General features: G+C 45.4%; 1 protein-coding gene across 1 annotated transcript in view; it reads left to right on the top strand.

Annotated features, from left to right (window-relative positions):
• The window catches only part of MINAR1 (membrane integral NOTCH2 associated receptor 1), an 83,496-nt gene extending 75,849 nt beyond the window's left edge, over positions 1-7,647 (top strand). The window contains exon 4 of the mRNA XM_056571557.1: positions 5,934-7,647. Coding sequence (XP_056427532.1) covers positions 5,934-6,131 — 198 coding nt within the window. The 3' untranslated portion in view covers positions 6,132-7,647. The remainder of the gene's footprint in view (positions 1-5,933) is intronic.
• The last annotated feature ends 10,095 nt before the right edge of the window (positions 7,648-17,742 follow it).

Below are 17,742 nucleotides of genomic sequence, written 5' to 3'. Positions count from 1 at the left end.
ATGGTGACAATTCGGCAGTCACTACGCAAGCAAGTGAGCATGCATCATGCCATTTGTACAAGTGACTCGGAGGGTCTCCCTGCCTCCATCTTCACTGCATACTGCCATGGTGTGTCTAAGTCTTCTCTCTTGCCTTCTTCATCACCCTGTAGCTCCACAGGCTTCTCCTGCTCCTCCTCTCCTGTCAGATGACTATAACAACCACCCATTTCGCTCACTCAACTGTCCCCCTCCTCCTCCTCTTCCAGTTCAGCCTCCACAGGGCTCATGTGGCCGTGAGATGTAGGCGCCATGGCTACAGTGCTCTGACCTGCCATCCTTTCCACCATCTGTTGTAGGAAATGAAGCAGTTGAATCCCGTAATCCTGGCAAATAATGTGGCTTCCTGAAAGGGCCTGAGCAAACGGCAGGTGTCACGTATGAGTTGCCACTGGTTGACATTGAAGTTACACAGGGGAGTACACCTTTACGCTTGGATCATCTAGAAATCGGTGATGGCCTTTCTCTGTTTATAGAGTTGGTCCAACATATGGAGGGTGGAATTCCAACGGGTGGAAACGTTGCATATCAGACTATGTTGGAGGATGCCGTTCTGATGCTGCAACTCAAGGAGGGTGTACTTTGCAGTGTACCAGTGGCTGAAGTGCATGCAAAGTTTCCTAGATTGAACACGGGTGCCATGCAGGGCGCATGGCTCAGGCTTCCATGACGCAGCGCAGACAAGATGTTCTTCCCGTTGTCGGTCACCATGGTTCCCATTTCCAGTTTTCGTGGAGAAAGCTATGATTCGATTTCTTGACAAATCATTTTTAACAGTTCCTCCCCTGTGTGACTCCGTTCGCCAAGGCAAACCACGTGAAGAACAGTGTGACTCTGCCGTGCCCTGCACACTTAGTAGGCTGGAGAGGCACTGAGACTTGTCCTTGCAGTGGAGGCTGAGGACACGGTGGAGGATGAGAGCCAATGGACTGAGAGTGTGGAGGTGGAGGTGGAAGCGGCGTGACCTGGCCAAGTTGCTGGTGTGGCTGTGCAGGAACCACATTCACTCAATGGGCCGTAAAGGACATGTATTGTCCCTGACCGTAGTTACAGCTCCACACGTCAGGGCTGCCACACCGACAGGCTCAAGGACGGGCCCACCTTTTATTCTATATAATTGTGGAGGGCTGGTACTGTCTTTTTCGCAAAAAAATGACAGCTTGGGACTCTCCACCTCGGCACGGCACAAGCCATTAGTTCTCTGAAAGGTGCAGAGCCCACCACCTAAAAAAGGGAAGGACTGCAGCAACAGGACCGGAGCACATTCAGCTTCTCTGCCGTTGGATGAGTGGGCGCATAATGCTGTCTTTTGGACATGGCTTCACTGATGGATTGCTGCCGAAATGACTCACTCAAAGTAGAAGTAGCAGGAGCATCAGGTATGACAGACAGCTCCCTTCGGCTGAGGTGGTAAAGCCTTGGCTGGCTGAAACAGGGAGCGGCATACCACTGGGTGATGCAGCAGGCTGGACCATCGAATCGGAGCCACGGTTCTCCCAGGCCACTTTATGGTGACGCTGCATATGTTGACACAGGGCCATAGTGCCAACATTGGAACCCCTGCCATGCTTCACCTTCTGCCGACACATCTTGCATGTGGCCAGATTTACATCCTCTGAATGGTTGATGAAAAACTGCCACACCACCGAGTAGCTGATTTTCCCCAACAGTCCGCACTGACTGACTGCTACTGCCGCCGACTCCAGGAACCCCAGTTCCACTACTTCCCAGGCAGGTAGGCTGCCGCAAAGCAGGTGGTCTACCCCAGGCACGTTTGGCCCAGACTTCCTACTGCTGCCACCATGTTGACTCCCAACCATGCTTCCACCTTGCTGGCTCAACTGCTGCCTCACGGGCAACCTGCAACCCTATGCTCCTGATGATGATGAAGAAGCCAATTCTGCACCCAGCTCCCAAATGCGATCGGCTTCATCATCATCGAGTTGTGTCTGCACGTCGATTGCCCCATAACCTCTGAGGCTATCACGTCTGTGACAAAACATGTTAGGGAGGGCACTGTGAGTGTCACACTGAAGGTGTGCTTGGCAATAGTGTCAAACGGTACGCCAATGAGCGACCTGGACTATGTTATGACAGGTGTGAGTTAGTGCTGGGCTTTTAAAATATCACTGTTTAGCTCACTATTATTCACCTTCTAATAAAAGTTAACCCCTTAAGGACCACGGGTTTTTCCATTTTTGCACTTTCGTTTTTTCCTCCTCACCTTTTAAAAATCATAACCCTTTCAATTTTGCACTTAAAAATCCAAATGATGGCTTATTTTTGCACCACCAATTCTAATTTGCAGTGACATCAGTCATTTTACAATTTTTGTATTGATCAGACTTTTTGATTACTTTTTATTAATTTTTTCATGATATAAAAAGTGACCAAAAATACGCTATTTTGGACTTTGGAATTTTTTGCATGTACGCCATTGACCCTGCGGTGTAATTCATGATATTTTTTTTTATAGTTCGGACATTTACACACGTGGCAATACCACATATGTTTATAACTATTTTTATTTACATGTTTTTTTTTATGGGAAAAGGGGGTGATTTGGACTTTTATTAGGGAAAGGGTTAAATCACGTTTATTAACTTTTTTTTTTTTTTGCAATGTTATAGCCCCCATAGGGTGGGGTGTTATAGCCCCCATGTTATCGGTGCTCGATTGCTCAAGCCTGAATCTCAGGCTTGGAGCAATCAATCGCCGATCAGATGTGTCGGAGGAAGGTGAGTGACCCTCCGCTCACGTCCTAGCTGATCGGGACACCGCATTTTCACTGCGGTGGCCCTGATCAGATCCACTGAGCAGCCGGGAGGGTTTTACTTTTGTTTTAGACGCGGCTTTCAACTTCGAACGCTTCGTCTAAAGGGTTAATAATGCGCGGCACCGCGATTGCTGCTGCGCACTATTAGCCCGGGTCCCGGCTTCAGATACATGTCGGGACCGACCCAATATGAAACGCGGTCACCGCGTGACCGTGCGTTGTATCTCGGGAGCCAGCCACGGACGTAAATATACATCCGTGGTCGTTAAGGGGTTAAGTTTTAGTTTTTTCAGTGAGGGATAAAAAGGGGACCTTTATTCTGTCTTTATGGCAGAGTTGTTGTAATCTGTATGTCACTTATGTCCTCCACCGGTTCCTCAACGGTGTCTGCTTCAGGAGCCTGAATGCTCGCAACACCACCTCCCACGACACTCTCACTACTTGCCCGCCTAGTGGAGGAAGTGGCGTATGTCTTCTCCAATTCTTGGCTGGGCAGTAACTACTGACTGTCCTCTAGTAGATCCTCCTCACTAAATAATGGAGCTGAACCCACAGCATATGATATTTCTGTGGGTGAGAGAACAGCATAGGACAGAGGCAATTGGAGGACAGGGACTGCTCCCGGGCCATGCCAACTGAGGGTTGTGTCTGAGGAACTCATCGACTGTTGACTGGGGGTGTCAGATGTCACTTGGGAGTGAATGACCAAGTTAAACAATGATGGCAGATGGGTTGCTGGTCGAGACACGACCGCTAGCTGATACCGGGAGCTCTGGCCTCTCTCTGCGACTGCTGCCACGCGCCCCTAGTCTGCTGTGACCTCTGCCTGCGCCTGATGAATTTAGGCCTCTGCCACTCCTCTGTGCATGTCCTTGCACTTCTCTGACTGACATACTTATACACCAGCTGAGTGCATATATGTTACACTTATGAGAGGAGGACAATACACTCCACTACGCTTACAACTGTATTAGGCTAGAAAAACAAGTGTGTGGCTTTGGCTGGCCTTTCACAGTAACTGGCTCAAATTAGTTTAAAGGGGTATTCCGAGCAAAAACATTTTATCCCCTATCCAAAGGATAGGGGATAAGATGTCTGATTGCGGGGAGCCCGCTACTGGGACCCCCCGCGATCTCCCTGGAGCACCCGCATTCTATGCGGGAGCTGCGTCTCCAGTTTCGGAAATCTCCGGGTTTCCGGGACTGGGGACGTGACGTCATGCCACGCCCCGTCCATTCATGTATATGGAAGGGGGCATGATGACCCCTCCCATAGACATGAATGGAGGGGGCGTGGCATGACATCACGTCCCGTCCCCAGTCCCGGAAACCCAGAGGTGCTGCAGGGAGATTCCGGGGGGGGGGGGGGGGGTCCCAGCAGCGGGCTCCCCGCGATCAGACATCTTATCCCCTATCCTTTGGATAGGGGATAAAAAAATTTGCCCGGAATACCCCCTTAACAGGAAAATAAATCATAGACCACGTAGGTGTACATGCAGTTTACACTTATGAGAGGAGGACAATACACTCCACTATGCCTAAAACTGTATTAGGCTACAAAAACAAGTGTGTAGCTTTGACTGGCCTTTCACAGTAACTGGTCAAGATTAGTTTAACAGGGAAAAAAATGTACACCACGTAGGTGTACTTACAGTTTACACTCATGAGATGAGGACAATACACTCCACTACGCAACCTGTATTAGGCACTAAAAGCATGTGACTATGGCTTTTAGTGCTCACCCTAACTGGCCCCTATTAAATTGAGAGTTGTAGTACACACCAATGCTGCAGTACAGAGTCGCTGTGTAGTACAGCCCAGTACAGTATCATTATGCACTAAAAGCAGGTGACTATGGCTTTTAATGCTCACCCTAACTAGAGTTGTTGTACACCCCAGTGCAGAAGTGTACTTTCTCTCTCTCTCTCTTCCCTGTCAGTGCTTTTCTGCAGTGATTTGGGCTTGTGGTGAATCGCTGCTGTAAAGCTGTTTCTCTGTGGAACACACACACAATCTCTCTCTGTAATAAAATGCTTAAATGACATGCCGCAGCAATGGCATGTGATTCAGGGTGAGCCCGCCTACCCGCCTTCCCAGAGTTCCTTGCCCCATGTCCTCACACGTGGAGCCGCCATTTTAGATGCCCTGGAGCCTGGAACGCGCTAAATGGAGTATGAAGCGATTCATTTTATTGAATCACGGCGATATTTGGATTCATTACGATTCAAATTTTTCAGGAAATTCGGAACGATTTTGGATTCGTCAGATTTGATTTGCTCATCTCTAATGGTAGGTAACTGTGTCAGATTGCCAGACATATTTGAACTAGGACAGTATTTGGTCTGGACAGATTTTCACTCAGGTTTACATACTTTAGATGTAAACCAGAAGATTAATATTCACTTACAGAAAAACAGAACCAGATTTTAGAGCTTATTTAGTTTAGTATTTTTTAGCCAAAAACAGGGGTGGAACCAATATAGAGAAAAACTACAAAGGATTTGCACTTTTTAAATGTTTTTTTTACACACCCCTGGTTATGGTTAAAAATACAGAATAAAATGAGAAACACATACTGACTAAGGGTACATTCACACCAGCGGACCCGCACCGCTGCATGGTGGCTTCACATGTGCCTGCTCGGAGCGGCAATACGCCGTCACAAGCAGACACTCTGCTATGTGTGAATTGCCGCTCATGCGCGTGTACTCGCACACATCGCGGCTGCTCCCCCTGCTCCATGAGCTAGGCCGAGAGCTGCCGCAATGTGCGAGTATACTGCGCATGCGCACTGCGACTCGCACATCTCAGTGTGTCTGCTTGTAGCGACGTATTGCCGCTCCAAGCAGGCACATGTAAAGCCACCATGCAGGGGTCCTTCAGCGGCAGATCTGCAGCGCAAAATACGTTGTGGTTCCGCTCGTGTGAACGTACCCTTAAAGAATATGTGTGAACCCAACTTTGGATGAAAAGTAGATCATAGATACATTATACAATCAGAATATCATGTATTGAACGATATGTATACTAATGCTTCCTGTTGGCCAGGTAAAGTTTAATCTTTTTCAAACTGTGCCTCTATAATTTCTGGGATCTACTGTGATTTTTTTCCCTTACAGACTCAGGAATCCCTGAACCCAAATAATTTGGAGTTTTGGATGGAAGACATTTACACACCGGGTTACGATTCTCTGCTGAAAAGAAAGGAAGCAGAGTTCCGGCGAGCCAAGGTCTGTAAGATGGCGGCGCTTATCACCGCAGCTGCCTGTACGGTAATTTTAGTCATTGTGGTACCTATTTGCACCATGAAGTCCTAATCTCCAGAAACAGAAAGACTGCTCAACTTGCACTCCCCATGAATCCTGTGTATACTGACCAGGAATGGGTAAATATAGCTACTGATATACATCAATCCCTGTGGAGTAGAAACTAAAAGATATGGAACAATATATATATATAGGACACTCACAATGTGCACATTAAAGGTATGATGCTAGCATTTTCTATGAACTCAGATAATAGGCGTAGGAATTACACTATGGCAAATCCTCCTCCCTCCAGAGAGATCCTCTTGGATAGTCATCAGACAGTATAAAAACCACAACAAAGAAGACACATCAAGCTGACATACATGCACAGACCTCAAAGATGTGAATTCAGCATTCATCTGCATAAGAGAAAAGGAACAAGACATTTAGAGGACAAACGGTGAACAGCCAAAGAGATGATGCAGCATCAAAAGAACAGCAATACACAATCATTCCATCTTTCGTGCCTTTCTTCGATACATTGACAGCGATTCTTGCTTTTAGCATTACATGTATTTTTTTATTTGAATTTAGGATAATTTGCCTCTTAAAAGTTCAGAACCATAAAGAGCCACATTTGGCCCCCTCAGTGAGCTTTCAATATTTACATACAGAGTTACAGACTCAATGTCAAAATTTGCCGCTCCCTGGTTGGAAATAAGCCTAGTTAAGATAAACATGATTGTTATTCAGTGATGACAGTGAAAGAATGTGACGTCAGAACTGTAATGTGCAAAACCGACATTTTAAGCTTGCGCAGTCTTTAAGTCAGTGACCGGTTCATCAGGAATGCTCCAGTATTCGGAAAAAAAAAAAAAAAGGTCTGTTTTCTTTCCAAAAATCAGCACCTCTATTTTTATGGGTAGTGTCTGGCTCAGCTGCAATACCAGACACAGCCAGTGGACATGAATGGTGCTGTTCTGTGGAATGAAAACAAACTTTTTTTTTTCCAATATCTGGTTCTTGTTATGCAAAGAGTTCAAGGTGGGAGATTTCCTTCCTCATAATATACTAAAAGCAGCATAGACTCTCACCTGTAATAAAAAGGGCAAGCTATTTTCTTACTCCTGAAAATCTACAAATAAATATGTCAGATTATTTACAAGAGCAAAGACATTGGGAAATGTTGACTATATTATATAGATATATATATTGTATAATGTGAATGTATAAGAATATGCATTGTACTCAATACTACTATTAGCATGAATTCTATATTATATACTGATACATAATTATTATTAATATTATGAATATTATTAAGGGGCCTTGTCATTTAGGCCAGACATCTCTGGTAGGCTATATATTGAGCTAAGTTAGAGATCTTTGTGGTCTATATGTGAAGAAAATAAAATACTAAATACGTGAAGAAAATAAAAGACTAAATAAGAGATATATGTGATCATCAGCAAATTTATGAAGAACTCTTTATGCCAGTCTTTAGAAAGATTAAAATGTGTCATCTTAATGCACAGGAAGAATGTATAAGGAAAGGCGCTATTTCATTAAAAATATTTGAAATAGACTTTTTGTGTCTTGTGTAGCTTCATAAAAAATGCTATAAATATGTTACATTTCATGCCAAGTGTGATGTCAATGGAGGCATCCAGTATGGTTGCTTTTAGGCCCCAGAAGATGCCAGGCTCAGGTTGGTTGAATTCCTTACATAGTTACATAGTTAGTATGGTTGAAAAAAGACATACGTCCATCAAGTCCAACCAGGGAATTGAAGGGAAGGGTGTAAGGGGATAAGGGAAAGGGATGTAGTTTTATAATTCTGCATAAGCATTAATGTTATTTTGTTCCAGGAATGTATCTAACCCTGTTTTAAAGCTGTTAATTGTTCCTGCTGTGACCAGTTCCTGAGGTAGACCGTTCCATAAATTCACAGTCCTCACGGTAAAGAAGGCGTGTCGCCCCTTTTGACTGATAGCTGGTAAGAACCTGTGTAGGTACCTCGCCACTAGTACTACAACTTTAGCAACCAATGGCCCTTATTTACCAAGCTCTTTCTAACAGGTTCTTTTTTTTTTTTCAGGTGGGGGGGGGGGGGGTACCGCTGTTTGCAACATGGCTGCGCAATTGTGTGACATATTGCGCAGGAAAAACCCACAAAACCAACCAAAATCAAATAAAACCCAACCAAAGGAGCATGGCAACAAATAAGAAACCTACATATTTATTAAGGTTTCCAAAAAAAAAAAAAAGAGAATTCTGAATTCTGTGGAGAAAATTTTTGACCCCGGCATTAACCATGGGTCCCGGCAGCTGATGCAGGGTCAGCTCCTGAGCCCGCGTCATAGAAGGGGTGTGTGACAAGGGCATACAGGTATGCCCCTCAAGGTGTTAAACCAACAACAAATACAACCCAACCCTTACTAACTAGGGGCCAATGTGTTGGTAATTTACCTTAAAATAGGTAGGGGTGGGTCAAATAAGTTTGGTGGTGTTAACTAGCACTAGGAAGGGCCCCATAAGCTCTATGTATGAAATTCTGTATATCGACCAATAAAAGAATTGGCCTTGTAGGGTATGTAGTTCTGTGCGATCGTAATAGTTTCTACATGGTAGTACAATGTGCACGCTACATACAAGGTTCAGAGAACATAAATGGTCAATAAAGTCAGGAAAAGTTTTATTGCAGTTAAAGTAGTATTCCAGCGCAAAATAACTTATCCCCTATCCAAAGGATAGGGGATAAGTTATAGATCGCTGGGGGTCCGAGCGCTGGGGCCCCCCGGGATCTCCTGGACGGGGCCGCGGCAGTCTGCCGGAAGTGAAGTTTCGTCCCCAGCAGAAAGCCGCAGCAGACACTCCCCCTTCATGTATCTCTATGGGATTCATGGAGGGGGCGTGTCGGCCGCTGCGTCATTCGGGGACGGAACGCCCCCTTTCCTGTATATTGCCACGGCCCCGTACTGAAGATCGCGGGGGGCCCCAGCGCTCGGACCCCCTGCGATCTATAACTTATCCCCTATCCTTCGGATAGGGGATAAGTTATTTTGCACTATAGATGTCCTTTAATTGAACATGTTAAAACACACTGTGGTGACCCATGGTGTATGGCGGGACCACGGAGTGGAGCGGTGGAGCCAGATGGTATTAACCCCTGGGGCAAGATGTTGTTAACCCCTAGTGTTCATGACACCAGAGTGGTTTTTGGGTACCGGAACCAAACGAACTGTATTTCCGCTATTCCAATGGCTAGGTAGTGAAAGGAGAGTCCACATCCAGTTATGGTTTAACGGAGGCTTTACTGAGTTTAGATACATGGTATTCTCTTCACAGCTAGGCCAGAATACCACAGAGGTGGTCAGGAACACAGAATAACCTCGCAGCTTGCTGGGACCAATTAGACTGGTATTAGACTTTAGATAATTATCTTGAGGCTTGACTTTAAACTGGACTTTACTATGGGTAGTGACAGCAGACATATTCTTTTGATTTACTGGAATGACTGTAGCTTTGCGGCCTTCCAGATGCTGGTCACTAGCACTGAGATCTCTGGTGTTTTCTGTGCTCAGTAGCAGGTGGTAAGAGAAGAGAGTGAATTGTAATGGTCGCCCCTTTATATAGTGGGGGCTGGACTAAAGTCCATTGGTCAAGCTGCGGGTCATAGGTTAAGCTGGTGCTCTCTGGGTAACATCATGTGACAACATAACACAACAGGTGACATTCCACAGGTCCTTCAGACATCTCACAAGTCCCTTAGACTAGCTATACATTAGAACACTGACTACAATCCTTTGACAATAAAGGACAATTATAATAACAGCAGGGGAGACACTGCAGGGGAGCCCCCAGGTCACTGAGGGACTCAACCTGACAGGGCCTAAGTGTAGTGCAGGACCATGTCCTGTACTGGGACATTACAACATCATGAAGGTAGGACACAGGTACTAGGATAGACTTTGGCATTTTTTTTAGAAACCCTAATATAAGTAGCAGCTTACCTTTTCGTATGGTTTTAATTTGTTTTTTACTGCACTTTTCTAAAATCGCACCCCTTCTAAATAAGGCCACAATATGTTTGTGTATCAGTGGTGATGCTAGTAGGGGGGGGGGGGACGAGGTTTGTAGAAGCACAGATTAACGTGAAACAGCTGTCACTAACAGTGCATACCCGCTTGTATGCCAAGACACAAAACACGTTGTTTCTGTAAGTAATACAGAAACATAAAGTAGAGCAACCATGGTGCGTGACACTTGTTTTTTTTTAATCATATTTTGGACTAATAAAAAACATGATATCAAGTAATTATACACATCACAAGTATTCCTGCTTCTGCTGTAAAAGGAGATATGGTTACCAATGGCCACAGCATACATTTCTTAGCAGGTGTTCATTGGCTTCTATTTAAAAGGAGCTGCTCAACCACAGTATAGGCAAAAAGTGTATGATCACTTGGGGTCTGGCCACCGCAATCCCCCATAGAGATCTCAAGAATGGAGGTCCTTAGTAGTTATGCATGCAAGCCACCACTCCATTCACTGCTTATGGGAGCTAATGGATAGATGGGTACAGTGCTCATCTAATTCTGACAGCCCAATGTACACATATAAAGCGGCAGTGTGCATGTGTGACTGGAGACTCTGGGTCATTGTTCTTCAGGGTCAAAGTGGTTAGAGCTCTAGGAATCATGCACTTATCTCATATTCTAGGGATAAGTGTTGTTGGTAGGATAATCCCTTTAAATATGCCAGTGTTAAAAGAGGGCAGAGATGACACTTGGTCTTTTTAATCTACAAGTTGGAGAACTAGCTTATAAGAATAAATCAGCCCTACCTGTTTTTTATAAGGCTTAGGTTTATAATATTTTCTCATACTGTGCACAAATATAGTCAGCGGTTCCTACTGCAACTTTTCCACCCAGGTGGTAAAGCTACCACATTATTATCCAAGAACAGTAGTAATAAATCGGCAACGAATGGAAATTTCAACAACATATGAAACTATTGCTGTTTACCTAACTGGTTCAGAAGCCTTGTGTTTAGGGACAGAGGACTCAGACCCGCAGTCAGTAATTCACTGGCTGATGGTTGTGCAACTCAGCAGGTCCTCAAGTGATTCTGTCTTCCACAGTCTATAGATAAATGTGCACATGTAGTATAGATCAGTGGTCCTCAACCCAGTCCTCAAGGTCCATGAACATTCCGGGGTTTCTTAGTTACTCCATTAGATTGGAACAGGGGAAATTTCAAATCCTGGACTGTTGGCGGGCTTTGAGGACTGGGTTGAAGACCTCTGGTATAGATGGTCTTATTGGTATTATGTTACCCACCATGTTACTTCTGGGAGGAATATACTACGAGAAGGATAAATAGGACTTATCCTTCAAGCTAATAGAGTTGCTTGAAAATAGAAAATATTTTTTTCCTGTTCAAAACAAAAATTCTCATCACCCTGAAAAAGTAAATATGATTCATTTTATCCCTGCAGTAAACACAGATTGTAGGGCAAGTGCCTTTTCTGAAGCCGTTCAGAGCAATCCACAAGGGAATTCATATGGGAAATGTTCAAACATTAACAAAACTTCAAAGAACAACATAAACTGAAATGCCCCAGATGCATAAATAATAGACACAAGTGCAAGGAATTGGACCAGAACCCTCTTCCACGTGATCCTCTATTAATTTATATAGAAAAACAGCAGCACACCAGGAATCCGTGAATAATGTGTGGCTTTTATTCAGCAAAACATCAGAGGTTGCGACGTTTCAGCCGTCTCGCACAGCCTTTGTCAAGCAGTGACTAGTAAACAATGCAAAGTATATATAGCATACAGGTGTGATTCAATTAGTGACGTGACATGTTTACAATCAAAAGGAGAAACGGTTCAGTGACAGTATGATCATAGGCTACAGGACATGAAGCAACCGTTGGCTGTCCGGGCATGCTGGAAGTTGTAGTTTTGCAACATCTGGAGGTCCACAGATTGAAGACCACTGCATAGGAGGTAATACTCACGTGTCCCCGCCGCTCCGGACCCGTCACCGCTGCCCTGGATGTCGCTCCATCGCTGTCGCCGTGTCCCTGTTGCTCCGGAATGTCTCTGCTGCCGGCCGGGTATCCTTGCTCTCCGTCGCCATCATCACGTCGTTACGCACGCCGAAGCACGTACGCCACGACGTGATGACGAGGAGGGAGAGTGCTGGCCATACAGGGGATCCCTGAACGGAGAAGACACCGAGGAGGCAGGTAAGGTCCCTCCCGGTGTCCTGTAAGCACTAACCCGGCTATTCAGTTGGGCTGTTCGGGACCGCCGCGGTGAAATCGTGGCGGTCCCGAACAGCCTGACTGAACAGCCGGGTTAGTGTCACTTTCCCTTCAGACGTGGTCAGCTTTGATCGCCGCGTCTGAAGGGTTAATACAGGGCATCACCGTGATCGGTGATGTCCTGTATTAGCCGCGGGTCCCGGCCGCTGATGGCCGCAGGGACCGCCGCGATAGGGGTGTATTCGCCGTATAAGATGCATCGGCTTTTTCCCCCAGGCGAAAAATAAGGTACATGCCTGCCGCATATGAAATTAAAACAATCGGGAAAATACAACACAGCAACAGTCATAAAGTAAATAATATCAGTGCAGGTGATATCCATAATGAGTGTACCTACCTAGGAGGAGGAGCTTCGGCACTTGCATCGCCCAAGGGGACATGCGGGAACGCTGTACGGAGTACAATGCAATGGTGTCTCTACCATTTCCGGCCCAGACCGGATATGACATCGGGTAAACAAAAGAACACGTGTGTGAATGTATTTTCACGATTGTTTTAATGTCATATGCGGCAGGCATCTTATGTACAGTACAGACCAAAAGTTTGGACCTTCTCATTCAGAGTTTTCTTTATTTTCATGACTAAGAAAATTGTAGATTCACACTGAAGGCATCAAAACTATGAAGTAACACATGTGGAATTATATATATAACAGAAAAGTGTGAAACAACTGAAAATCTGTCATATTCTAGGTTCTTCAAAGTAGCCACCTTTTGCTTTGATTACTGCTTTGCACACTCTTGGCATTCTCTTGTTGAGATTCAAGAGGTAGTTACCAGAAATGGTTTTCACTTCACAGGTGTGCTGGTGTGGAGGAGGAGGAGGTGTGATGGTGTGGGGGTGCTTTGCTGGTGACACTGTTGGGGATTTATTCAAAATTGAAGGCATACTGAACCAGCATGGCTACCACAGCATCTTGCAGCGGCATGCTATTCCATCCGGTTTGCGTTTAGTTGGACCATCATTTATTTTTAAACAGGACAATGACCCCAAACAAACCTCCAGGCTGTGTAAGGGTTATTTGACCAAGAAGAAGAGTGATGGGGTGCTGCACCAGATGACCTGGCCTCCACAGTCACCGGACCTGAACCCAATCAAGATGGTTTGGGGTGAGCTGGACCGCAGAGTGAAGGCAAAAAGGGCCAACAAGTGCTAAGCATCTCTGGGAACTCCTTCAAGACTGTTGGAAGACCATTTCAGGTGACTACCTCTTGAAGTTCAACAAGACAATGCCAAGAGTGTGCAAAGCAGTAATCAAAGCAAAAAGTGGCTACTTTGAAGAACCTAGAATATGACATATTTTCAGTTGTTTCACACTTTTTTGTTTTGTATATAATTCCACATGTGTTAATTCATAGTTTTGATGCCTTCAGTGTGAATCTACAATTTTCATAGTCATGAAAATAAAGAAAACTCTGAATGAGAAGGTGTTTCCAAACTTTTGGTCTGTACTGTATATGCGGTGATTGTCATATGTCCTGTAGCCTATGATCATACTGTCACTGAACCGTTTCTTCTTTTGATTGTAAACATGTCACATCACTAATTGAATCACACCTGTATGCTATATATACTTTGCATTTTGTACTAGTCACTGCTTGACAAAGGCCGTGCGAGACGGCTGAAACGTCGCAACCTCTGATGTTTTGGTGAATAAAAGCCACACATTATTCACGGATTCCTGGTGTGCTGCTGTTTTTCTATATGGATTTATGGGACTTGTGACCGAGTCATCCAGCTTGCACTCCCCTCAAGTCTGTTGTGCTGCCCTGCTTTCTGATAACCTCTATTAATTTATACATCTGCCTTCCAATTACAGCAGTGTGGTTTGCGGTGAACTGATCTGTTCTTTCAGCTGCCAATGCTCTAATTCTAATTTGTGCAATGTAATTGTATGGCGGAAAATATTAAAAAGCAAATGTAGCGTGCACCAATAACATGGTGTTCTACGAAGCGTCGACTAAAGATTTTGACTTTGGCCATCAAAAATCATGGTAGGATGTCATGGATGCTTTGCGAATTGTTATATAGGTTTTAGAGCTAAACAGCAGTGTAGTCATGATTGGGCTCATATCATAATCTTGTGACCCCCCCGACCTACGATGGCCCCGACATACGATAATTTCCATATGCGATGGCCTCTCAGAGGCCAGCATCAACATACAATGCTTTTTTATGTCAGGGCCATCGCATAAACGGCTATCCGGCAGCGCTGACTGCTTCAGCTGTCACCATATAGCCATTTACGGTGCTCCGTGTGGTCCACTGACGATCACTTACCTGTCCTCGGGGCTCCGGCGCGTCCTCTTCGGGATCCCCTGCATGGTCGACACTCTCCATCGTCGTCATCACGTCGCTGCGCACGCCGTCCCGTCATCCAATAGGAGCAGCGTGCGTAGCAGCGTGATGGCGGCGACAGAGAGCGAGGATGCTGGGGAAGCAGAGGCCTTGCCGAAGCGTCGGGGACACCTCGGGGACGTGGCGACAGCGATTGAAGGCGACATCCAGGGCAGCGGTGACGAGCGGTGACGTCCGGAGCGGCGTGGACAGGCGAGTACAACTTCCTATACCAGTAGTCTTCAACCTGCGGATCTCCAGATGTTGCAAAACAACAACTCCCAGCATGCCCGGACAGCCAACGGCTGTCCGGGCATGCTGGGTGTTGTAGTTTTGCAACATCTGGAGGTCCGCAGGTTGTAGACCACTGTCCTATACTTTACATTGCACGGATCCCTCAACATACGATGGTTTCAACAAACGATGGTCCATTTGGAACGGATTACCATCGTATGTTGAGGGACCACTGTACTCTTGGTAATAGATTGCTGCACAGCAGATCACAGCCAAACTGCTGAACAAAGTCATTGTAAAATACCAGTTCTTTAAATTCTGACGCAACGTCTGTGTATAGAAAACATCACTATGTAGCACTCTCCAGCCACCAGCACATGGCCCTATTTCACATGTACATAGCTTCCATAGCGCTCTAATAATAGTGCGCAAGTGTACGTCTATTTGCCTCAATACTTTATTTCTTTTTCATATATGACAGACAGAAAATCCTGACGTGCTTTGTTCTTATATGCAAGATAACTGTAATAACAAATTTGTCTACAGCAACCAATTTTAGACAGCTGCTGTGAAGCCATGACAGATATTGGAATGGGTCATGAGGGGCATAGATGGATACGAAAACATGCTGAAGAATTTATAAGGATATTGATTTTTTAGGGCCGATAATCTGGTACCTTTCAGGCCGATAGGCGATAACTTATACCGATATCCCGGTATAAGTTATCAGCTATTTCTTCCCTCCCCCCCCGCCGGGGCAGAAGCCGCTGCAGATCAATGATTTAACGCGGGCGCTTTAAATCAATGAACTGCAGCGGCTTTTGTGGGGCCAGAGACCGCCACCCGCTTCTCTCCCCCGGCCTGTCCTGGGGTCCTCCTGAGTCCAACCACCACCGCTGCCCCATTGCCTCCCCCATCCCCGGTGTTATAATTACCTGTTCCCGGGGTACTTCTGGCTCCGGCGGCGTCCTGCGCTGTCACTGTGCACGGTGACATCGCGTTGAGGACGTCACTCGTCATTGTTAAAAAAAACCTATGTGGTTGCAGTACGGTTTTTAAACAGGAGTCAAAACAGTGGTTGACCACGATTTTGTCTCCGGTTTAAAAACCGTACTGCAACCGCATACATTTTTTTTTTAACATAGACGTCAATGGAAAACGCACATGTATACGGTTCCATATGGGAAAACGTATACTTTTTTTACTTTGCACATGCGCATTTGCATCCTAAAGTCCTCACCCAAGACCCCTTCCATTAAAAATGGACATTTTCTAAAACGTATGGGTTTTTTTTTTCTATAAAAACTGACGGAACTGTATGCACTTTTAAAAACAGTATACTGTTTAAAAACTCATACAGTTTACTTTTTTCCATACTGTTCCATCCTTTTTTTGCCATACGGTTTTCTTTAGAAAAACAGATTGAAAACAGTATGGCAAAAACGTGATGTGAACCCAGCCTAATAGACTTTAAAAAAAAGTGTAGCTTAGACTGCTGGTTGACGTAGCTACCCTGTTTAGAAAGCGCATTTCTTATCGAGGAAAAGCTGGATCAGATATGAAGAATCCAAGAATAGTTGAATCCCTAGCAGACCATTGCTGCTGATGACTAAAGTCTGTTTTCAGGCCAGTCCTGGTTTTCAGTTTGGCCAAATCAGCATAGGTGCTTATGACAGCCGGTTATTGGGCTAAAAAACAAGGTGTAGCTCAGTCTGCAGGTTGAGGCTCTCACATGAATTGGAGCCCTGATATCTAAAGCCTAAAAGGGTGACATTCTGACATGTGTAAGTAACACATCTAATGACTGTTTTGTCGGGTGGCTTTCCCTTAGGAGACATGACAAATTGAGCTTATACTTAAATGGGTATTCCAGCCTTTAACACTTAGAGGGAGATTTATGAAGGGATTTAAGAAGCTTTTTTTGCTTACAAAGGTCGCACGTGCACCTAAGCAATTTTTACCAATCTGCCCTACTTTTTCAGTTTTTACTTTGCAGTGATCCAGGATTTATCATTGCGAAAGTCGCACGTAAGCAAATAAAAGTCGCAAACTCCCTTCACAAAGTCGCAAGTGTCAGAAAGGTCAGACCTGGCCTATGACAGCTTTTTTAAAAAGTGGCACAAAAAGTTGCACGTGAGGCTTTTTGCACAGCTTCGCTCCCCGGCACCCACTCACATCCACCACCTGCCTGCAAGGTGTTGGGACTACAAATCCCAGCATGTCCTCACTGTAAGGGCATGCTGAGAGTTGTAGTCCTGCAATAGCTAGCGGGTGGGTGGTATATGTGGGCGGGTGGTAGGGGAGCGAAGCTGTGCAAAATGTTACAGGTGAGACTTTTTTGTGCCTTTTTTTCAACTTTCGTTTTCACAGGCACGGTGGGACAAGCAAGTAGGAGATGTACAGGAGGGTGACAAGCTTGTCACCCTCCCCCACACATCACTGCAACTTCGTGCATGTCCTTACTATAAGGACATGCTGGGAATTGTAGTTGTGTGGCACGGGGGGAGTGTGTTAGATGGGGGGGGTGGATGACAAGCTTGTCCTCTGCCTGTGCCGCATGACTACAACTCCCAGCATGTCCTTACTGTAAGGGCATGCTTGGAGCTGTAGTCATGCAGTGGGGGAAGGTGACAAGCTTGTCACCGCTTGCACATCTCCCCCCAGCCCTGCTGCATGACTACAACTCCCATTATGTCCTTACTGTAAGGGCATGCTGGGAGTTGTAGTCATGCTGTGCGGTGCAGGCGGGAAATGTTCAGGTGGGTTACAATA

The sequence above is a fragment of the Hyla sarda genome, chromosome 4, assembly GCF_029499605.1.
Source record: "Hyla sarda isolate aHylSar1 chromosome 4, aHylSar1.hap1, whole genome shotgun sequence".
Classification (NCBI taxonomy): Eukaryota; Metazoa; Chordata; class Amphibia; order Anura; family Hylidae; genus Hyla; species Hyla sarda.
This window is presented reverse-complemented; position numbering and strand designations above follow the sequence as displayed.